The 21484-nt window shown below is 64.2% G+C and overlaps 3 protein-coding genes across 12 annotated transcripts; 1 reads left to right on the top strand and 2 right to left on the bottom strand.

The window, feature by feature from the left end:
* The first annotated feature begins 6 nt into the window (after positions 1-6).
* DVL1 (dishevelled segment polarity protein 1) lies at positions 7-11566 on the top strand. Of its 3 annotated transcripts, XM_040458225.1 has the most exons (16): positions 7-161; positions 4823-4892; positions 5039-5160; positions 5398-5501; positions 5745-5883; positions 6503-6596; positions 6677-6746; positions 6841-6980; positions 7062-7138; positions 7217-7284; positions 7449-7601; positions 8299-8430; positions 8514-8681; positions 8760-8966; positions 9638-9677; positions 10217-10329. In XM_040458225.1, the coding sequence occupies exons 1-15, from the start codon at positions 19-21 to the stop codon at positions 9646-9648; spliced, it is 1698 nt and encodes a 565-aa protein (XP_040314159.1). In that variant the 5' UTR covers positions 7-18; the 3' UTR covers positions 9649-9677; positions 10217-10329. The 3 variants fall into 3 exon arrangements, with proteins under 3 accessions (XP_040314159.1, XP_040314155.1, XP_040314148.1); XM_040458221.1 differs by lacking the exon at positions 9638-9677 and having other exon boundaries at positions 7449-7526; positions 10217-11566; XM_040458214.1 differs by lacking the exon at positions 9638-9677 and having other exon boundaries at positions 10217-11566.
* Positions 11118-15839, bottom strand: TAS1R3 (taste 1 receptor member 3). 2 transcript variants are annotated; one of them, XM_040458208.1, is made up of 6 exons: positions 15467-15839; positions 15062-15362; positions 14189-14968; positions 13866-14069; positions 13590-13710; positions 11118-13438 (listed from the first exon to the last, which is right to left on the bottom strand). In XM_040458208.1, the coding sequence occupies exons 1-6, from the start codon at positions 15649-15651 to the stop codon at positions 12450-12452; spliced, it is 2580 nt and encodes an 859-aa protein (XP_040314142.1). In that variant the 5' UTR covers positions 15652-15839; the 3' UTR covers positions 11118-12449. The 2 variants fall into 2 exon arrangements, with proteins under 2 accessions (XP_040314142.1, XP_040314141.1); XM_040458207.1 differs by lacking the exon at positions 15467-15839 and having other exon boundaries at positions 13590-13707; positions 15062-15424.
* Positions 15840-17276: 1437 nt separating this feature from the next.
* Positions 17277-21478, bottom strand: CPTP (ceramide-1-phosphate transfer protein). Of its 7 annotated transcripts, none has more exons than XM_040458270.1 (3): positions 21425-21478; positions 19239-19395; positions 17277-18984 (listed from the first exon to the last, which is right to left on the bottom strand). In XM_040458270.1, exons 2-3 carry the CDS (start codon positions 19358-19360, stop codon positions 18462-18464), a joined length of 645 nt encoding a protein of 214 aa, XP_040314204.1. In that variant the 5' UTR covers positions 19361-19395; positions 21425-21478; the 3' UTR covers positions 17277-18461. The 7 variants fall into 7 exon arrangements, with proteins under 7 accessions (XP_040314204.1, XP_040314213.1, XP_040314196.1 ...); XM_040458279.1 differs by having other exon boundaries at positions 19239-19373; XM_040458262.1 differs by having other exon boundaries at positions 19239-19745; positions 21425-21442.
* Between the last annotated feature and the right edge of the window lie 6 nt (positions 21479-21484).

Here is a 21484-nt window from a genome sequence, read left to right as displayed (position 1 = left end):
ACCAAGATCATCTATCACATGGATGAGGAGGAGACGCCGTACCTGGTCAAGCTGCCCGTGGCGCCCGAGCGCGTCACTCTGGCCGACTTCAAGAATGTGCTCAGCAACCGGCCCGTGCATGCTTACAAATTCTTCTTCAAGTCCATGGACCAGGACTTCGGGTCAGTGGGCCGTGGGGCCTGTGCGCCAGGACGGGTGTCCGCACCTGTCCGCACCGGGGCAGGGCCTTGGGGAATCTTGGGGCTGTGACTGGGGCAGTGCCTCCGCTCCCTGGGGTTGCCGTGAGCCCCATCTGTCTGTGGCCTGAGCTGGGAACGAATGATTGTCCCTGACTGCCTGTCCAGGAGCCTGAGAGTGCTGGCCAGTGTGCGGGAGAGGGTCCTCGTTTCTGTCCCCACTCTGGACCTGGGCCTGTGTGCCTGAGTGTGTTTGACTTTCAGGTGGTCAAGGTCCGTGGCCCAGAGTGAGCTGACGTCCTACCTTGGCACTTGTCAGACTCAGGATCCCACTGCCCCCCTTCCGTGGAAGGCAGGTGCTTAGAGCTGGCCTGGAGGGCTTGTGATTCATGGGGCCCCGGGGTCACAGGAGTGGAGGGGTGGGGGGAGAAGGAGAGGGGCAGTATCCCAGCTGCCCAGTAGGTCCTCTGTAGTTAGCATGGGGGAAATGAGGTACTCTGGGACAGACACAGATATGTCTGTTGGGGTCTGCAGAGGTTTCCAGAGGCTCAAGGCAGCCTCTCTCTGGACCCCTTCTCCAGGGTCCTGAGGATAGAGCAGAGATCAAGGGTCACTGGGCACCCTGGATTGTCACTCCACCTGCCCCTGCCTGAGTGTTGCCGTTTGTTGGGTCTCTATCCCTGTTGAGCCACATAGTACTTGGGTTCCTGGGAGCAGCCTAGGCCATCTGCTGACTCCAGGCAGCCTCTGGGTCAGTGTCCCCATGTCCAGCCTTAGTGGTGGTTGTCTTGGCTGAGGGGACTTCCTGCTTGCACTGGGCTGGGCTTCTGGAACTGTGAGCAGGAGGCTGGCTGTCCACTTGAAGCTCTATCCGAGGCCTGACCTAGCACAGCCATGGGTAACCTGAGTCCCCAGCTCAGCAGTGCTGGGGGGTGGGGTACTCAGAGGCCTCATGGGCTAAGCAGGTGGGCCTGGCCGCCCTCAGGCAGCCTGTGTCCTTGTGTGCGACTGTGTCTCGGGACTTTGACATTGAGGCCATTTCCTGGATTCTCTGGTTTGCATGGATACTGGATAGCCCCAGGGCAGGTCACGCTGGGGCCATTCTGCAGTTCTCAGGGGGCCTGAGGTACATTTGGACAACTAGACTCTCTTGGGCACCACCGCCACTGGCTAGAGGCAGAGAGTGAGGGCGTGTTCTTAGCAGTCCTGGCTGGGCTGGGGCAGCGGCCCTACCATGCGAGGGGTAGCCTGGAATCAGGGGCTGTGAGGAACACCCTGGTGAGCCTCCTGCCCCAAGCTTCCTTCCCACTGTGGGCCAGGGCCTGAGTTCCCAGAGCCTCATGTTCCTGGCCACAGCTGGACACCCAGTAAGGGAAAGGGGAGTCTGAGCTGTGGCCATGTCCACCTGCTCTGGGCCGGGTCCCACTCCCATTTTTGGCCAGGTGGGTGGGGAGTCCTGCGCCCACGTCCCACTTTTCCCATGCAGGTCACAGCCATTCTGACCCAGCAGAGCTGGGGAAGGTCTCTGGGCCTATGGTGGGCTGGCCCAGAGGTGCCAAGCTTTGGCTTTGGTGAGCCATGGTTCAGGGAGGGGTCTGGGCCTAGCTGTTAGATGGTGAGGCACACGTTGAAGTGCCCTTGCCACCAGGGCTGCCTTGCTGATTCCAGGCCTGGCTGGGCTTGGCGCTTAGTTCGTCTGCCTGGCGGTGGCCCTGGCCTCTCCATCTCTGGGCCAGGAGCTCCGGTCGCCGGAGCCACCTGCCTGTGGGCCGTGTGAGGGCTGTGGGGCAGGGGATGGGGGCTGGGCCTGACCCAGATTGCCTGGGTGAATGCCCACTCTGCCCTCCACAGCTGGTCCATCTGGGGTCAGTGCCTTAGTGGTGTCGGGAGAGTCCAGGGTGTAGAGGACCGGGGCCCCCTGGCCCTGGAGTCTGCAGAGCTGAGCTTGGGGGAGCTCTAGGATCAAGAGGTGGGGGGGGGGGGGGGGCAGGTGAAAGCAAGGTGGGAGCTGAGGATCCCTGACTCGTGGGTGCAGGAGGGGGACTCTTGGAGGTCTCCCCGGTTGTGTCTAGTTTGCTCTGCAGCCTCCCGCTCCATGGTGGGGAGGTCTGGTTGAGGGGACCCTGCGCCTCTGGGGGCACATTTGTGGCTAGCCCACTGGGAAGGGCTGGCCTGTGGCATGCTGTGGCCTCTGGGAGCCCTGGGGGTTCCCCTGGGCCTGTGTCTGTGCCCGGTTCCAAGGGCCCCAGGGGTCCCCTTGGGCCTGTGTCTGTGCCCGGTTCCAAGGGCCTTCTCTGCAAAGATTCCTTGCCAGGGCGAGTCTGCGGGGGCGGCAGGCGGGGCCGGACAGCCACAAGTTTGAGGTTAACCGGGATCTCGCCAGGAATTCTGAGGTTGGGGGCGTGATGCCAATGGGGGTGCCCCTGGATGGCCACCCCTGAGGGTCGGTGGAGACTCCTCCTGAGGCCTGCTCTTCCACCTGGTGAGGCCCGGCCCAGGAGGGAGCCCCAGAATTGCTTGGAGGCATTTCCCCCAGCTCCACTGAGGCCTCTCCTACCCTTGTCTCTGCCCTGGAGCACCCAGAGATCGTGCTGGCCAGTGGTGGGCAGCATCGTGTATCCTGGGGAAAGCACTCGCGCCCTTGTCCTGGGGGCTCTGGTGCCCCTTCCCCCAGCCTGGCTGTCTTGGCCTAGCTGGGTGGGGGACTGTGGTATCCCCCAGTGCCCCAGGCCTCAGGTGGAAGGCAGGATGCTCTGTCGTGCTGGTTGGAAGACAGGCTGGGGGGGGGGGGGCAGGGAAGCAGGGACTCTGGGCCCTGGGGGTGGGGCGTCTGTACAGGGGTCAGGGACAACCCTGGCTGATTGGTCATCTCTAGGCCCTGGCCAGGTGAGCAGTAGAGACCTAGGGTGCTTCTGGCGCGTCTGCCCCTGGGGGAGCCAGGCAGGCCCTGTGGTGTGGGGGCTGGGGCACCCATCTGCCTGCTGGGGCGGGGGGGGGGTGAGTCAGAAAGGGCGGGGGCTTGGGAATGGCAGGAAAGGCTGGGCCACCTGGGCTGTGAGACAGGAATCAGGTCCCTCCCAAGTCTCTGTCGCTGCCCTCACTCAGAGACTGTGCTCTCCGCCTGCTGGGCTCCCAGGAGGGCTTGCTCCAGGGCTTTGTCTGCTGGCTGCGGCTGGCAGAGCCCCAGGTGTCCCTAGGCCACCTCAGGTCTTGCTGTGGTGACACCCTCTTACGTGGCCTCTGCTGAGTCCCGGGCTGGGTCACGGCCTCCCCTGGAAGCCCAACTCCGTAGGGCTGTGGTGCAATCGTAGGTTGGGGCGGCAGACGTGGGGCCTTCTCCCATTGGGGTGTCCACCTAATCGTTGCGTGTGTGGCTGACCCTGGCAGGGTGCCCCATCCCGCCCAGGCTGGCCTTGTGTCTTTTGTCTTCTGAGGCCTGGGTGGTGGGTGGTGGACTTGGGCCTTGCTCCCTGAGGGGAGTGTGCGGTGCCAGCTCTGTGGGGACCTCCTGCCACCTGTTGCTGCCCAGGACTAGTAGAGACCAGGTGTCCGGGCTCAGCAGGTCACAAGGCTGCTTCCTGCCTGTTCTGTCTCCTGTTTCTCCACTGGGCCCGAGTCCTGGGTGTGGAAATCTCTCCGTGTTGGGCAGGGTTGGGCTCCAGGGGGTTAGGGCGGAGGGGTGCCTCCTGCTGTAGGCCTGACCCTGCCTGCCCTCATCCCTGGGGGTGCGTCTGGGCCGTAGCCACTGCCTGCTCTGCCCCACCGCCCCTCCCCAGCTGCCCCTGCGATCTGTGTGGGCTGCTGTTCTCCTCGGCCCTCTGAATCTGAGACCTGGCACCCCGCCCCCCTCACAAACCTGTGTCTGACCACAGCATGGTACGCTTCCCTCCCAGTGTCCTCTGTGTCCTGCCTGGGTACCTTCCCCACCCCTAAACCCCCCTGAGCAAGTGTGGCATTGAAACGTAGGCCGGGGGCTGATTGCGGGGCATCGTGGCTGCTGGGGCTTGCTGGCCTCTGGGGCTGAGACTCCACAGTGGGCCCCAAAGCCTTGTGCCTGGCTGTGTTTCAGTCCTTGGGTTGGGCTGTTGCAGTGAGTCGGGGGGTCTGCTTCTGTCTCCTTGGCCAGTTAGATGGGTCAGGAGGGCTGTGGCCTGCCCTCCGTGTGCGTGTACAGGCCTGTCTGCCACCCATCTCTACCTGCCTGTGTCCGTGTGGTCTGACTGACTGTCCTCACATCTGTATGGAGGCCTGCTGTGAACAGGCTCCGTTCTGGGTTGGGGCTGGGGTTGGGGGAGGGGAGGTGGAGGGGAAAAGCCAGACAGAGCCCCACCCTCACGGATCCACACTGCGTGGGGCACACAACACAAAGCAAGATTAATGCTCGCATTATAGGGGGCTGTAGGAGATGACCCCCTGCTGGTAGAGGGTCGGGAGTTTGGACCTCTCTCTGACCCGGGCCCTGGGAGGGGTCCCCAGGAAGGGAACATGTTGGGCAGCAGCATCCACAGACTGACATCTGGGCGTGGGGCTGTGCGCCCTGGGCCGGCACGCACCCTGGACAAGAGTGTGGGGAGGTCTTACCTCCGGAGTCCGCTGGTGTGAGCAGGCCCTGGTGCAGGTGGCCTCACGGCCGTGTCTGCCCACAGGGTGGTAAAGGAGGAGATCTCTGATGATAACGCCAAGCTGCCCTGCTTCAACGGCCGCGTGGTCTCCTGGGTGAGTCCGTGGGATGTTGGCAGAGGCTGCTAGGCTACGGTGGGGGCTGGGCTTGGGTGAGCCCGTGGCGGGGGTGGGGGGCGGGGTGGGGGGGGGCCCCCCGGGGGGGGGGGGGGGCGTCCCTGAGCCATCGCTCTCCTCCACAGCTGGTCCTGGCTGAGGGCGCGCACTCGGACGCAGGGTCTCAGAGCACTGATGGCCATACAGACCTGCCCCCGCCTCTTGAGAGGACGGGCGGCATTGGGGATTCCCGGCCCCCTTCTTTCCAGTAAGGACTGTGGACGGGGGGCTGAGGCTGGTGGTGCTGAGGGGCCTGCTGCCGGCCAGGCCTTTCGGGAGGAGGGGCAGCTGACCAGGGACCCACGGGCAGTAGAAACTGGTCAGCGGATGCGGGGCGGGCAGAGAGGCCCGATCTAGGTAGGTGGGCGGGTGGGAGAAGGGGCAAGGAGCTGGGAGGGCGTCCAAGGTACAGCCTGCCCTGGCCCACCCCCTCTTGTGGGCACAGCCCCAATGTAGCGAGCAGCCGTGATTGCATGGACAACGACACTGGCACGGAGTCCATGGTCAGCCACCGGCGGGAGAGAGCCCGACGCCGGAACCGTGAAGAGGGTAACAGGGCCACATGGCGGACACCCCTGGGCCCCTATGGTGCACCCCATGTCCCTGCCTGCTCCCAGTTACTGCCCCCAACCAGTAGGGGACCCCGGGTGGAGGTCCTAGGCCCGTCTGAACAGGACCCCGGTGATCCCGCCCCCCAGCAGTCCCACAGCCACCTGGCCAGCTCCTAGTTCAGCTGGTGCTCGAGGCAACACGGGACCCCACGGCCAGCTCCCCTACTGGCTTTCCCCGCAGCTGCCCGGACCAATGGGCACCCGAGGGGGGACCGGCGGCGAGAGCTGGGGCTGCCCGCCGACAGCGCGTCCACCATGCTGAGCAGTGAGCTTGAGTCCAGTAGTTTCATCGACTCAGACGAGGATGACAACACAAGCCGGTGCGTGGGTGTGCATGCAGGTGTGCACGGGTGTGCTATAGGTGTACGCACACGTGGGCGTGGTGTGGGGGGGCATGTGTGCGTAGGTGTGTAATGGGTGCGCACGTATGGGCATGGGCCTATGTGTGTGAACGGGTGTGTGTGTGCATGGCCACATTCTACATGGGTGTGCAGGTGTATACAGGTGTGTGTGTGTGTGTGTGTGTGTGTGCGCGCGCTCGTGTGCATGGGTGTGTGTGACCCTGGACGTGTGCTTGATTGCACGGGCATGTGTACGTGAATGGGTGTGTGTGTCGAGTGGGTGTGTTACAGGTGTACATGCACGAATGTGCTGACTCAGTGTCTGTGTCTCCGTCTGTCCTGAGAGAAGTACTCCGTGCAGGTGTGGGGTGTGTACATGTCATGTGTGCACAACCAGAAGCTGAGCCTTCTCCTGAGCAAACTGTACCTCAGCCCCGTGTCTCCCACAGTCGGCCTGGTCGGGGCCGGGGGGCGGGGGGGACAACGCCCATCACCTCCACTCCCTGCGTGTGTGTGTGTTGGGGGGGCGCCCTGTTCTCCCCACCTGCCTCAGGCCTGCAGCCTGTGGCCTGGCCCCTGACCTTCATGCCCCCCCCAGACTGAGCAGCTCCACGGAGCAGAGCACCTCCTCCCGGCTCATCCGGAAGCACAAGCGCCGGCGGCGGAAGCAGCGCCTGCGGCAGACGGACCGTGTAGGTGGCAGCCAGGCGCTGGGTGGGGTCTGCCCTTCGGAAGCCCCCACCTGCACCCCCTCACTCGTGCCCCTCCACAGGCCTCTTCCTTTAGCAGCATCACGGACTCTACTATGTCCCTGAACATCATCACCGTCACGCTCAACATGGGTGAGGGCTCCGTGGGGCCTCCCCAGTGGGGTGCGGGGCGCCTGGCTGGGCCGGGCCCCCTCAGCAGACACTTGCTCACCCCTCGCCCCTGCAGAGAGGCACCACTTCCTGGGCATCAGTATCGTGGGGCAGAGCAACGACCGGGGAGACGGCGGCATCTATATCGGCTCCATCATGAAGGGCGGGGCCGTGGCTGCCGACGGCCGCATTGAGCCCGGGGACATGCTGTTGCAGGTGCGGGGCTGCGGGAGCTGCTGGGGGGCCGAGAGGCTGGCACCCCCAGCCCACCGCGCTGAACCCCTCGCTGCCCCCCAGGTGAATGACATCAATTTCGAGAGCATGAGCAACGATGACGCTGTGCGGGTGCTGCGGGAGATCGTGTCCCAGACGGGGTGAGGCGCGGGGTGGGCAGGTGGCGTGCTGGGGGTCCCGCACGGGGCGTTCCCCGTGTGACCTGCCCCACCCCACAGGCCCATCAGCCTCACGGTGGCCAAGTGCTGGGACCCAACCCCCCGGAGCTACTTCACCATCCCGAGGGGTAAGTGACCCCTCAGGGCTGACAGGGGAGGGGGATGAGGGCGCTCGCCCAGCCTGAAGGTCCTTTCCTCTGTGCCCCCGTGCTCCATTGTGTGTCCTACCATCCGCCCGTCCTTTTGTCCATCTGTCCGTTACCACACGCGTTACCACACGGTGGCCACCCAGCTGACCCGGTTCGGCCCATCGACCCTGCCGCCTGGCTGTCCCACACGGCGGCGCTGACCGGAGCCCTGCCCCGCTACGGTACGAGCCCCTGCTCCAGCGCCGTCACGCGCACCAGCTCCTCCTCACTAACCAGCTCTGTGCCTGGCGCTCCGCGTAAGTGGCAGCTCAGGAGAGCAGGGACCTGAGGCACCCGGGTGGGGGACCTGTCCTAAGTGCCCACCCAGCACAGTCAGGCGCAGGGCACACGTACGGATGGACACTGCCGACACGTGTGTCTGACCCGTGTGTGCCCTCGTGCGCACCCTCCTTCCGGTTTGCTGCCTGTGTGGTGGGTGGAAAGGTGCCCAGAGGACCAGGACAGCCCTGTGGTCCCTGCCCAGGGCTCTGCCTCGGCGGGGACCGGGGGAGTGGCCTGTCCCCCACGTGTGTGACCCCTGCCTGCTTTCTTGCAGCTAACACGACTAACAGCCCTGAGCTAGCGGAGGAGTGGCGGGAGGGGGGTGGAGGTGGGGAAAGGCCTGATCTCTCTTCTTGGGGATCTGACCTGCAGGGCGGGGGTGGCTCCACCTTGGTTTGGGCCCAAGATCCCGATGAAGCATCTGCAGGGGCAGGAGACAAGAGATTCAATCTCCCCAGCCCACGCCTGCTCCCCGCCCCTGGGAGGGCCCATCCTGTGGTGGGCGTGGGCCCCACAGTCACGAGACAGCCTTGCCATCTGGGCTCTGGGACCAGAGACCCTACGCGGGGCCCGGTCTCTGAGACGGGTGCAGCAGCAGGGCCCGGGGTCCACCCCAAGCCCTCCCCCCTGCCCTCAGCTGCTCGGGGCTGAAGGGGGGGCTCTGCCTTGCAGAGCTGGAGGAGGCGCCGCTGACGGTGAAGAGTGACATGGGTGCCGTGGTGCGTGTCATGAAGCTGCCGGACTCGGGCCTGGAGATCCGAGACCGCATGTGGCTCAAGATCACCATCGCCAATGCCGTCATCGGTGAGGGGTCCCCGCTGGGCTGGCTCCGGGTGGGCGGGGTCAGCGCCCCCAGGCTCCGTGCCCTGACACGTGCCGCGGGCCAGGGGCGGACGTGGTGGACTGGCTGTACACGCACGTGGAGGGCTTCAAGGAACGGCGCGAGGCCCGCAAGTACGCCAGCAGCATGCTGAAGCGTGGCTTCCTGCGGCACACGGTGAACAAGATCACCTTCTCGGAGCAGTGCTACTACGTCTTCGGGGACCTGTGCAGCAGTGAGTGAGGGGCTGCGGGGCAGGGGGTCCCCAGAGGGCCTGCCCACCCCGCCCTCAGCCATCCTCCCTTCCTGCCAGATCTCGCAGCCCTGAACCTCAACAGTGGTTCCAGTGGGGCCTCGGATCAGGACACGCTGGCCCCGCTGCCCCATCCGGCCGCCCCCTGGCCCCTGGGTCAGGGCTACCCCTACCAGTACCCGGGCCCCCCGCCCTGCTTCCCACCTGCATACCAGGACCCTGGCTTCAGCTACGGCAGCGGCAGTGCTGGGAGTCAGCAGAGTGAAGGTGAGAGCCTGCCTGGCGCCTGGCTCCCTGCTGTCCCCGCCGCCTGGCTCTGCCCTGTGTGCCCAACCCCCCCCCCCCCCCCCCCCCGCCCTGTGTGCTCCTGCCTGCTCTGTGTTGAGGCCCTGGGCGTGCTCCTTCTGGAAGGGGTGAGTGGCTGAGGGGGACGGGGCGAACCTTGCAGACTTCGGTGGTTGTGTGTGTGCGGGAGGGGCTGGTGGTCCAGGTGTGGCAGAAGCAAAAGGCCGGGAGATGACGCGGAAAAGGGCGGTGGAGGGGCCCTGGGACACAGTGGACGACAGACCTCCCCCACCCTCGCCGCGGCACCTGCAGCCCAGCAGGGAGCCAGAGGGGACACTTTCACAGACAACTGCGCATCCACTCTGGGATGTGTGGAGAGCTGAGGAGGGGCTTGTTGGAGGAGTGGCCTGAGGCTGTCTGTGTCGCTGAGACCAGGAGAGAGAGGTCAGGCAGCCAGCCCAGTAGACCCAGAAAGGGGTGGGAGAGAGAGGAGAGCAAGTCAGAGGGCAGTGGTGCCCGAGGGGAAGCTGGGTTGGGTGCCTGTGGACCCTGGACAGGCCCAGCTGGTGGCGGCATGCCCCTGTGGGCGGGAAGGGTGACCGGGCTGGGCCTGCTGTGTGACTCATGCTATCCCTTGCTTTGTGCTGAGCAAGCCTTAGACTGAAGGACTAGCGGAGTGGACCCTCCGGGCCGGTAAGCCAGGGTCCTGCCCGGCGTCCCTCTCGGCATGTTCCCAGCCAGCTGGCCTTCTCAGGCTCCCCGCTCTTCCTGGGAGCCCAGGACGGGGGCTGAGCTGAGTAGCTGGCCAGGGCCTTGGGGCTGGACGGAAGGCGGGTCTTTGTGTGTCGGGGGGGGGGGGCCCAGGATGGCCGATGGGAGCACCAGGCACACAGGGCCTCACTGGTGCCTCAGGTCCTCAGCTGCAAGGTCAGGCATTGGGGTGAGAGGAGGCACTGTGCTGGCCCCGGAGTGTCCCTGCCTGCCGCCGCTCGCCCTGCGCCCCCCCCCCCCCCCACTGCCCCCCACCCACCCCCTGCCCCGTGCTGCTGCAGCTGCTCTGGCTTCTCTGAGTGGGGTCAGCCCTGCCCTCCTGTCTGCATGGCTGCCCCCCTCCCACCCACCCTGCTTGAGACCACCAGGCTCTGCCCCTGGTTGCCCTGGCAACGCCCGGTTGTCCTGGGAGTGGCACGGCCTCACGCCATCTCGTTCCTCCCTCCACTCCTTGACTCCAGGAAGCAAAAGCAGTGGGTCCACCCGGAGCGCCGGCGGCAGCAGCCGGCGGGCACTGGGCCGCGAGAAGGAGCGCCGGGCGGCTGGAGCCGGAGGCAGTGGCAGCGAGTCGGACCATGCAGCACCGAGTGGGGTCGCTGGCAGCGGCTGGAGGGAGCGTCCGGCTAGTCAGCTCAGCCGGGGCAGCAGCCCACACAGTCAGGCCTCGGCTGCCGCCCCGGGCCTCCCCCCACTGTACCCCCTGACAAAGGCATACTCGGCGGTGGGGGGGCCGCCTGGGGGGCCGCCCGTCCGGGAGCTGGCTGCTGTTCCCCCAGAGCTGACGGGCAGCCGCCAGTCCTTCCAGAAGGCCATGGGAAACCCCTGTGAATTTTTTGTTGACATCATGTGACCGAGGAGAGAGTGCCTTCAGCTGGGCCCCATGGTGGGGGAGCTGGTGGTCCTGGCCGTTCCTGCACGGGCACTGCCCCCCTGGAGCTTGTGTGGGCTTGCCTTATTGGTGGCTGTCCTGCCTCAAGCCAGCCTGTGCTCTGGGGCACACAAGGGGCCATGTCTTGGGGCCCAGGCCTGGACAGAGAGTGGGAGCAGGCTGGGGGGATGGGCGGAGGGCAGCCCAGACCACCACGATCTGGACTCGGTGGCCTGCACATTGCTGTTCAGAGCGGCTTGTGTCCATGCAGACCCTGGTGAGGGTCCTCCACCTCCCGGTGCCCTTGGAGTGCCTCTGGGACTCCCACTTGCCCACAGAGCCATGCACAGGGCTTCAGACTAAGCTGAGAAGTAGCTGCTGGCCCTGGGCCCCCTGTTTGCCCAGGACACAGGCCCCACCACTCTCTCCTGGGCTGGGTCGGACCCCTCAAAGGTGGAATCAGAGCCCCCAGGCTCTTCTGTGGATGCCCAGGATAGGGATCTAATTTATTTATTTATTGTCTGGCCTGTGTGCCCTGGGGAAGGTGGTGGCCAGGTCAGCTGCCCCCCTGCCCCCGGGACTCAGACTAAATGCAGGGACACAGGTTGTGTCTGAAAGTGGGAGGGTTGGTGAGGGAGAGACAGGAGAGGCATGTGTTTGAGCTAGCAGTGGTGGGGATGTGACCCTGAGGGGCAGAGGGCACAGATGCACGCAGCTGCTGCAGGGGCAGGGTCTGGGGGAGAGGGGGTAGGCAGCCCACCCTTCCTTGCTGTCCTCAGGTGACTGCCCACCCACTCACGCCGCTTCCTTCCTGGCGTTTCTGGCCTGCACGCATCTGCGCTGTAGATACTGTATCAAGTCAGAGTGTCCGTCCAGATAGTTAATAGAGCTGCTTCTGTGTAAATGCTATTTTAAAGACTAAAAAGCATTTAATTTTATGGGACTGACGTGTGGACTGTCTCTTCTCTCCTGCCGGGGTACCTTAGGAGACTTGTCCAGCCTCATCAGGGCCTGGCTAAGAGCTGACCCAGGACTGGCCAGGTGCTGCGCTCTGGGTTCCCGGTCAGCCACAAGGCTCTGTCCCCGGTGCTGGCTGCCAGCAGCGTCCCGGTGGCTGGTCTTCTGTCCGTGGTGCTGCCTCCCGGCTCCAGGGGTCTTCGTCGTGGGTGCTGGCCTTGGTGCTGAGTCCCACCACCACCCTGCCTGGGCTCTGTCCACGGTGCTGGTGGCGGCTGACCCCATTTTACCCGCTTGGGTTGGGCCAGGGAGGGGAAGAGTTTGGGTGTCTCCCTCCCCCACTAAGTGGGCTTCTGCCCTGCTCACTATTCCTGCACCACTCTGGGAACCACGGTCTGTCACGTGCCTCTGCGGAGGAGTCAGCACAGCTGACCACCACCCACCAACCTTCCACCCCTGTGATGCTTGGAGGGGGTGCTGGCTGGGGTCTCCAGGCTGGGCCTGGCCAGGCAAGTGATGCCCAGCTTGGCCTTCAAGTGGTCTGGCTAGGGGCCTTCCTGAGCTCTTGGCCTGAGCTAAGGAGCCCCGAGGAAACTTTTGTTGGCTTTATTCTGGAACAGTAGGGCTGGATCACCTGGGTAGGCCCTGGCCAGGGCTTGGCTGGGACAGGGGCAGAGTCTCTCTGGGGCCCCAGGTGGGTGCTGAGGACCTTCCTGAGTGCTGCAGGCCCAAGGATCATTGTGGCATCCAGGTCAGCGGTCAGCCTGCTGTCAAGATCTAGAACTGGGGGTGGTCTCAGCAGTTGAGGTACTGTCTGGGTTGCTTCATAAGAACTCAGTTTGGGGGCATCTCAACTAAGTCTAGTAGGCTCACTGCGGTGAGGTCACTGGATCAGGCGTCACTTGTTTTTGCCCCGATTCTCCCCTCCCCTGCCCCCAACTGCTGCCCTGTGCCCTGGCATTGTCTTCCAGGAAGAACTCAGGGGTGTTGAGCTCCGGCCGCTGCAGCAGCAGGTAGCACTTGGGCAGGTGGAAGGTGGCTAGGATACCCAGGGCACAGAGGAGGATGGCGCCCATCTGCACGGCAGGCTGGTAGGCCACGTGCACATTGGCAAAGAGGGGCACAAAGGAGATCCAGGTGATGAAGTAGGCCAGCATGGCAAAGGTGAGGCCGCGGGCACCATTGTAGCGGCCTGGCCGGCTCTGCACCAGGAAAGTGCCCAGGAAGCAGAGGAAGGCCAGCATGGCGTTAGTGGCATGCACCAGGCCGAAGCTGATCCACGAGTGCACGTGGCAGTGCACCAGCGCCTCTGTGGGCAGTACCTGCCAGTCCGTCACCACCTCTGGCGGGAAGGCTACCAGGTACCAGGCACACCATGCGGCTTCTGCCAGCATAGCAAGCAGCACCACCAGCCAGGCCCAGGGCCCCCGCAGGCGGCCACGCATCTTCTCAGCCCAGCTTGGTGGCAGCTCCGACCCCACAAATATCTCGGCCGCTTGCAGGAAAAGCGTGCTCAGGCAGCCAGTGAGTGGGAGGTGGAACAGTGGCTGCTGGGCCAGGCAGCTGGCAGGGCCTGGCTGGCCAGGGAACAGGAGGACACTGAGGCAGACCAGGCCCAGGCAGGCCAGGCCAAAGCAGGCCCGTGGCCCACCTGAGGCCTGAACCAGAGGGCTGTCCGAGTGCCAGAGGAAGAGCCCCAGGGCCGCCAGCGCCAGGCCCAGCGCCAGAGCCAGCAGCGCGAGCAGTAGCAGCACAGCTGGCTCCCCCCATGCCAGGAACATGGGCTTGCGGGGGAAGCAGCGTGTGCTCCGGTCTGGGGACCACTGGTCCTGGTCACACTGGGTGCAGAGGAGGTCATCTGTGGTGTGGGAGGAGAGAGGGGGCACTGGGGGGGGGGAACGGGCTCTGCCACCACACTCCCACCTGCCGTGGCCTCAGAGTTGGACTTGGAGCCAGTACGTGAGACCGTGTGGGTCCCCACCCCTGCTCAGCCTCAGGGAGGTGCTCACCTGGGTTGCGCTGATAACTGCCCGCCTTGCAGTCCACGCAGTCATAACAGCAAGAGTGGAAGCCCTTCACGCGGCGCACCTGGCCCTCCTTGCACTGCCGGGAGCACTGGGACACGGGCTGCTGGCATAGGGCCTCGGGGCTCGGGCTGTGCTAAGCTTGGTGCACCCGCCCGGACCTGTGGACTGTCCCCCACTGCGCCCCAGGCGGGGTCAGAGCTCTCTCCCGGCTGAGGGGAAAGCTGCTGTGCAGCTGGGGACCGGCCACCCAGTGCTCACCTGCTTCCCCGGCGTGTGCCAGCACATCTGAGAGCGCCAGAGCTCCAGGCGGCCCTTGAAGGTGCCTACGGTGCGCAGCTCGGGCGTCGGGTCCTGCCACACCCACAGTTTCAGGTCGTAATCCACATTCACGTTCCCGCTGGCGTCGAACTGCAGTGCCAGGCCGCGAGCACGGAAGCTCACGTTGTACATGTTCTCTAGGAGCTGACGGGTGCGTTGGAGCAGGTGGGTGGGGCCGGGCCAGGCCGGCCGGAGCTGCCGCCAGCCCAGATTCCCCACTGAAATTCCCCGCTCTCGGGAGGGTGGGGGCTCCTCGGCCTTACCTGCCAGGGCCGCACAGGCTCCCGCCTGGGGCAGCCCGAGGCATTGCAGCGCAGTGTGTTGTGAAGGGCCTGGGCCACGCCATACACAGCCGCGTAGGCAGCGAAGGTCTGGTGGTGCAGCAGCCCCGCAGATAGGTTCTCTAGCGTGACGTGGTCACATTGGGGGCAGCGTGGCCCCACCACGTGCTCCTCCAGGCCTGGCTGTTCAGCGTCCAGCGAGGCGCAGAAGGCAGGGTCAGCGGCCAGGGCCAGGCGGGTCCGCACGTAGGACGGGAACTCCGGCATCGGGGCGCCCTGCTGCAGGAAGCCCAGCACGGTGCCCACCCCAGGCATGCCGGGCAGCGTCATGACCAGGTCTGAGGTCAGCCAGGCCTCACTGGCCACCCACACCTTGGGTGAGAGCTTGCAGCGGATGCTGTAGCTGAAGAGGGCGCGGGCCCCGTGGGCGGAGGAGAACAGCACCACCACCTGCACGCTGCTCTGGTTCACCTGGCGCAGCAGGCCCTGTAGGGCGCCCAGCCGCAGGCTGCCTGGCGGCAGTGGCACCAGGCCCTCATGCGCGATGCAGATGCCCCTGGCGTTGGCCAGGCCGGAGAAGAGGCTCAGGCCCTGCCGGCCATACTCGTCGTCACTACCCACCGCCGCCACCCAGTTCCAGCCGAGCTCCTGCAGCAGCTCCACCATGGCCGCCACCTGCACTCGGTCGCTGGGCACCGTGCGGAAGAAGGACGGGAAGATCTCCCGGTTGCTCAGCCGGTCGGTGCTGGCGCCGTAGCTGACCTGCAGTGGCCGGGACGCACCTCCTGATGTGGGGGCCCCGGTGGGCAGGGCCAGTGGGGGTGGGTGGCACCAGGAGAGGTGGGGGGGGCGCACCTGAGGCACAAGGAAGAAGCTGAAGAACTTGCCGGTGACAAGGGCGAGCTCGGACGAGTGGGGCCCGATGACGGCCAGCACGCGGGGCTGGTACTGTGTGTAATTGCAGTAGGCGGCAATGCTGCAGCTGCCTGCTTTGGCCATGAACATGAGGCTGGGCTTCATGGCCACCATGGGCTCTGAACACGTGTCAAAGAGGTCATAGCCCAGGTGCAGCCCGGGCAGCAGGGCAGACCCGTTGTTGATCTCCTCCACCGCCATCTTCACGGCCAGTGCCCAGAGCAGGCCCGGAGACGAGAACCTGGGGCCACACAGGGCTGCGGGTGGCCGACACCTCATCCCCACTCAGGCGCACCCCCAACCCGAGCCACTCCCAGCCTCGCTCCCCACCCCCTGCATTCCTACCTGGTGCACACGGTAGTATTGGGCTGCAGCCTGTCGCCAAGACCTGTACCCTCGGCAGAGCCCAGAGGGAAGAGCCCACCCAGCACATAGTCCCCCTGCATCCTGAGCTGCTGTGACAAGCACGACATTGCGCCCTCCCCATGGTCCAAGAGAGCCGTGAGGCCCAGGAGAGCGAGGCCGAGCATGGCAGGGATGGCGAATGAGAGCACAGGGTGGGGGCCCCAGATATGATGAAGTGGGGTAGGGTGTGTGCAGGGAATTTGCTTAGCAAAGTCCTCGCCTGTCTGCACCTGCTGAGCCCGGGGGGCCCCTGGAGACACCCTTGATTCCCCGCCCAGTAGGTTTGCAACTCTCTGGACTCTTTGATCCTGATGTCACAACCAGGCTCTCTGGCTGACCAACCACGGACCATGATCTTGTTACCTGCCTGTGCCCAAACTGCTCTGCACCCACCCCATTCCTGGAAGGGAGGGAGAACACTCAGGATGTCTCTGGGAGAGGGTCCTGGGGTCTCCAGCTGCCTGTAGGAGGTGCCAGTGCCCCGAGGAGTAGGTACAGAAACACCGGTCTCCAGCCCTGGAGAGGGCTGTTAGCAGCCAGGGGTGGGGAACTCCATCTGCAGCCTCAGGGGACAGACCAGCCCGCCAGCTTGGTCTCCACCCTGTGGCTGGGGTGGGGAGGGCCCCAAGGTGCGAGCAGTGCAACTGGAAGGTCTGGGCTGTTGCCCTGCTAAGTGTCTGAGGCCTGGAAACTTTGGGGCCCCTGAGCCTGGCTGTGCCCACACCGAGCCTAGGCTCCTGACACAGCAGGTGCCTCCCTCTGGGGACAAAGGTCACAGCTGGGCCTGCAGGACAGTGCATGCAAATGAGGGAGGAAAGGCCATAACCAAATGGGCCTCTGAAGCTGGGTCAGCACCAGGTGTGTGCAGGGGAGCCTCAGTGGATTGCCAGCATTCCTACTTAGCCTCTGGGCGCCTGGGGACCTGACACCAGGCTCAGGGGTGGATGTGCCCATTAGGCACCCAGAAGAACTGGGGGAGGCTGCAGACACCCCTGGAGTGGAGTGGGAGAGCTCCAGGTGGACCCGGCCCTGGCTGGGGCCTGGCAGATGTTTATAGGAGGTGGTCTGGGATCTGGTCTTTGCTGCCTGTGGGGAGGGCCCCCGCTGCATGGTGCTCTCGGGACGTGCACACATGTGCAGAACACACACTTGATGCACTGTACCTGCACACACCACACACACAAACGCGTGACACGTATGCAGTGCGTGGCACCTGAACATTTTCATGCGCATGTGTGCACATACGTGCAGCACTGGCTCTCTGGTCCTCGTGGACCCCAGGCTGTCCTCGCAGGCTCTGGCACCACACGGTGCTGCGGTCCCTACTGGGTCTAGGGTAGCGCTGGACAGGGTGAAGCAGCAGACCTGGAGGTGGCGGAGGTGGCACGGGACACCGCTGTTCGGGTCTGATACATGTTCTCTTTCCGTCCCAACCACCGTGTGGCACAAGGCAGCTCCCCTTCCACATTCTCCTTACAAGCTGTGTAGTTGGCCTCAGACCTGCCCTTCCAACCCATGCCCTTGTGTGATTGTTTTCTCAACTACAAAATGGGGATAATGTGGACCTCAGCGGGGGCTCGGGGTGGGGGGCAAGCTAAAGCCTGCGCAAGGATGGACGGGCAGCATGTCCCTGCCCCCTGCTGGCCGAGACATGCCACGTGTCCCCATGGTTGCCGCTGCCCTGTGAGCCTGGCAGTGGGGCCTAAGCCCCCACGGGGTCACGCCTCCCCTTCAGTAAGCTAGTGCTTGACGCAGCAAATAGCCCCCATCCTGGAGCGTACCACCTGCTCCAGAAGGGGAATTTATTGATGTCTGAAAATCCATCACCCGTATTACGTTTTCCCAGGGTCTCTGCAAGTTCACACTTACGCACATCTCCGTATGGTGGATATGGTCCCCTCGGCATTGAGGGCCCTGAGCTCACAGTGAAGAGCCAGTAGGAGACGCTAGGTCCCCAAGTGTCTGGTGACGGCTGGCCTGTCAGCTGGGCAAAAGGGTCCAGGCTCTCTCCGTGTGCCATATCATCCCGGGTCTCCTGAGCTCTGTAGGGACGGGGAGGATGGAATGCAGCATCTTGTTGGATGATGGGGAGGGAGAGGCCAGAACTGGACCAGCAGAGTCATGGGCTCTCTAGAGCTTTGGAGTTGTGCTGTGCAGACTCACAGGCAGCTGCCTGGGGGAGCACCTGAATGACAGGGTGGCTGCAGGGGGCAGCTGATAAGTGTGCAGAACTAGAGGCAGGGCAGGCCTCCGCTCAGGGCTTTGGCTCCTGCATGTTGCTGCTGAGGACATGTGGGACCCTGGCTAACAAGGAGGTGAGGGACAGGGAGAGAGCCTGTCCACTGCTGCCCAGGGGTTCCGTCCCTGTCCTGGGGACAGCCAACCCCGTGTGGAGGGGCCCGGGCACCTGGACCTAGGCACCGCACCCAGGGCCTGACACCGAGATGGGCCAGGGACAGAGAAGCACCTGCTGGGTGAGTTTGCTGGCAAGCAGGATGAAGTCTCTGCACTGTGGGGACCTGTGACTTCGCCCCATTTCACACACTTGGCTCACAGGCAGGAGGCAGCTTTTCAGGGTTTCGCATGAACACGGATACTGCCCTTACCCTCCCCGCCTTCGGCACTTTACCCATCCGGGCAAGGCCTGGTTGCACACGTATAACCTGGTTGAGGGTGAAGCCAAGGTGCCCTTGGGCAGAGCAAGACAACAAGGAGGAGCGATGGCCAGGGCTTGCCTTCTCTGTCACAGCCCCCATGCTGCAGCCCAGAAGCTCAGCCCGAGTGGGCTATGCTGGGCCCGTAGCTCAGCTGGCAGGGGAAAGCGTATTTCCCATTCCTGGGGCACCCACAAATCTCCATGGGGGGCCCGATGGGTTCTGGCTGCCCCAGCCCAGCTCTGGAAAGGAGAAGCATGCCCCACCTCACCCGCTGGCCCTCAGGGCAGGTTCAGCAGGGAATGCTCAGTGTAGAGTTTCTGGGAGACATCGTAGACACGCTCAATGAAGGGCAGGGCCTCGCCCAGCATTTCCACGGCCTGCTCTGGGGACCCCACGTTCATGGCCTCCAGGAAGACCTTGCGTGTGGGCAACGTACAGAAGGCCACGGTGACGGCCCGGCGGATGATCCAGGGGTGGTAGGCAGCCAGAGAGGCGTTGTAGGAGTCGGTGCAGAGCACGGCAGTACGTGCATCCTCGGGGCTGGTGCGCAGACCTTCCAGGAAGAGCTGTAGCCAGCGCAGGGCGCGGTGTAGCCGGAGCACCGTCCGGCAGCCTGAGTCGGGGTGCTGGGAACGACGCTCGAGGTCCACCAGCCGGTTGCCCACCTCGTAGGCCATCATGGACTGCAGGCTGCTGTAGTGCTCCTGCTGTGGGCCACTGCACAGACGCTCCATGATCTGTAGCTTTGTGGTGACATCCTTAGAGATGAAGGAGAAGATGGCACCCAGGCTGTTCAGGAACCTGCTCGAGGGGAAGCAGGAGCTCAGCCCAGGGTGCAGGGGAGACTTCCCCCCACCTCCTGGGGTACATGTCCACGTGCCAGCAGGCGTGGTAAGGTTCGGTGCTGCCAGCCAAGGTGGCGAACGAGAACGGCTGACCAGTTCCGGGCAGGCAGGAGCCTGGTGTGCACAGTACATAGCATAGCATGCGGGAAGTGTGGCCAGAAAGGCCCCACCTTTGTGTGGGGGCCCACAGGGCAGTGCCCCCGAATGTACCTGACCAGCCCCCTCCAGCCAGCGAGGTAGTGATCCAGCAGCACCTCCTCCTTCTCGTTGAGACACTGCTTGAAACTGACTAAGACAACTTTCAGGTTGAAGTCCGACTCCAGGTCGCCCATTTTCCAACACACACTGAAACACACAGGGAGCCAGGCTGGCGTGGGGGTTGTGTCCCTGTGAGTCAGCTTGCTCCCTGAGTCATTACTTCAGGGTGGGGGGAGGGGCAGAAAGCAACAGCTGGGATCCCCCTGCCCCCCCACCCCCGCAAGAAGGCCCGGAGTGGGATCCATCCCCCGGCCAGGCCCCTTCTCCCCTGGAGCCTGCTTCACTCTGCTTGAGCCACAAGCTTGAACTCAGTGACCTGAAGCTGCCCCTTTGCCCGGAACACGTGCCCACAGATGTCAGCGTGGCCCTGTCGTGTCACTTGGCTCGCACCATCGCTGTGCCGATCTCACCTGCAGCCTGTGTTCCTGCTCATTTCTTGCTTGTCTCTCACCAGAGCACCTGTTTTTGCCAGTTGCAGAAACACCAGCTGAGTCCCTGCCCAGAGCCAATTGCTCTCCCAGGCACTTGGACGCCCCATGAGACAAATAGCCCTGCCTATCAGGGCAACATTCTTGGGGAGGTTGTCAGACAGAAACAAAACCAGAAAATTCCAACACGGTGAGCAAAAAAAGATGAGTACTATGGAAAAAGAGACAGTAGAGTGAGGAGGAGGGCCATGAAGGGTGGCCAGGTGGGTTGAGTCCTTCCTTGCTCACTGCTGCGTCCTGAAAGCCAGAGCAGAGGCTACAGAGTCAGCACTGCCGGACAGACACCAATCTTTTCCTACTGGAACTGTACAGGTCCCACACGGAAAGGCAGCTGGGTCAAAGGTCCTTCTACACTCTGAAGACAGCCACAGGGAACCTTCCGGAAGTGCCCCAGGCCAGAGTTCTGCCCTAGATTCTGCTCACGTTAACGCAGTCACTCCATAAACATTCAAGTGCCCACATACTGAGTGGGTGCCACTGGACAACCCAGCCTCTGCTGTCCTGGGCACCCAGGGTCAGCACTGCAGTTGGGCTTTGATGGTCCCTGGGGACTCAGCTGCACCTCACCATCCAGGATGAGCCCTCACCCCACTGGGCCTGGGGGTTCCCGGTCCCTAGTGCTGGAAGCTCTGCAGGGCTTCTCCTTGAGGGAGGGAGGGAGGCTGCCCAAGCTGTGGCAAGAACCCTAGCCAGGGCTAGGTGCCCTGGGTGCCCTTGCAGGTTCTATCTTCCACTCTGGGGGCAGGTAACTCAATGTCTTAAGACGTGGTCCTTCATTTCTGGGGAAATGGGCCAGCACGCCCTGCCCTGTCTGCCACCCAGGCTGCCAAGAGCATCTGTTGGGGTCTCGTGGCTGCTGAGGCCCTGGAGGCCCCATGGGTTGGGCCATGTGCTTGGCATTGGGCAGAGCCCCCAGAGATGAGCTCACCCTGTCTTCAGGTGTGGGGGACAGCTGTGCCTGGCCTCAGGAAAATGGTGCTCTGGAGACTTCCGGCACGCCCCTCCCCTCTCTCAGGGCCTGTCTTCTGTCCACTGAGCAGATGGTCTGTGAAGCCTTCAGGGCTACGTTCCTGGCCACCAGACATCCTGTGGGCCTGGCCTTCCTGTCCAGAACCTGAGCCAGCAGCCAAGAGGATCTGCTGGCAACCCTTCAGAGCTTGGAAACAGGAAGGACATTGGCTGTGCAGCCGGGGCAGGCAGCCTGCCAGCTCTGAGGAGGTGATGCAGGGCACGGCCAAGGCTTCCCCAGGTTCAGCTCACTGCCCCAAGATCAAGTCTCGGCAGGAGAGCTGCCTGAGCACCCCAGCTCCATGGCTGAAGCAGGCTGAAGGTCCCCACAGGAGAAGGGGGCACTCACCCTGGCACCCCAGGCCCAGCCGGCAGGAGCGAGGCCCTGTTCAGGAAGCTTTCTAAGTCTCGTTCGGGAAGGGAGCTCCAGGTGGCACCGGGCTGGGACCCGGGACTCGGGAGCTCCAGGTGGCGCCGGGCTCGGACCCGGGGCTCGGGCAGAGTGGGGCCCCAGTCCTAGGCGGGTCCAGCTCCAGCTGAGGCCCAAGGATCGAGCAAGAGCCCAGCGTCCAGGGAGGCGTGGAAGCCGAGTGTTCCGCCACCCCCTCCCGCGTCTAGCCCCTTGGCGATGCCCAGGCCCACCTGTCCAGTTCGGTTGGTATCTGCTCCCCTGCCTCAGGCCCGAGCCCGCCGCCCTCCGCA

This window comes from Herpailurus yagouaroundi, unplaced genomic scaffold (genome assembly GCF_014898765.1).
Source record: "Herpailurus yagouaroundi ecotype Mexico unplaced genomic scaffold, PumYag 77, whole genome shotgun sequence".
Lineage (NCBI taxonomy): Eukaryota > Metazoa > Chordata > Mammalia > Carnivora > Felidae > Herpailurus > Herpailurus yagouaroundi.
This window is presented reverse-complemented; position numbering and strand designations above follow the sequence as displayed.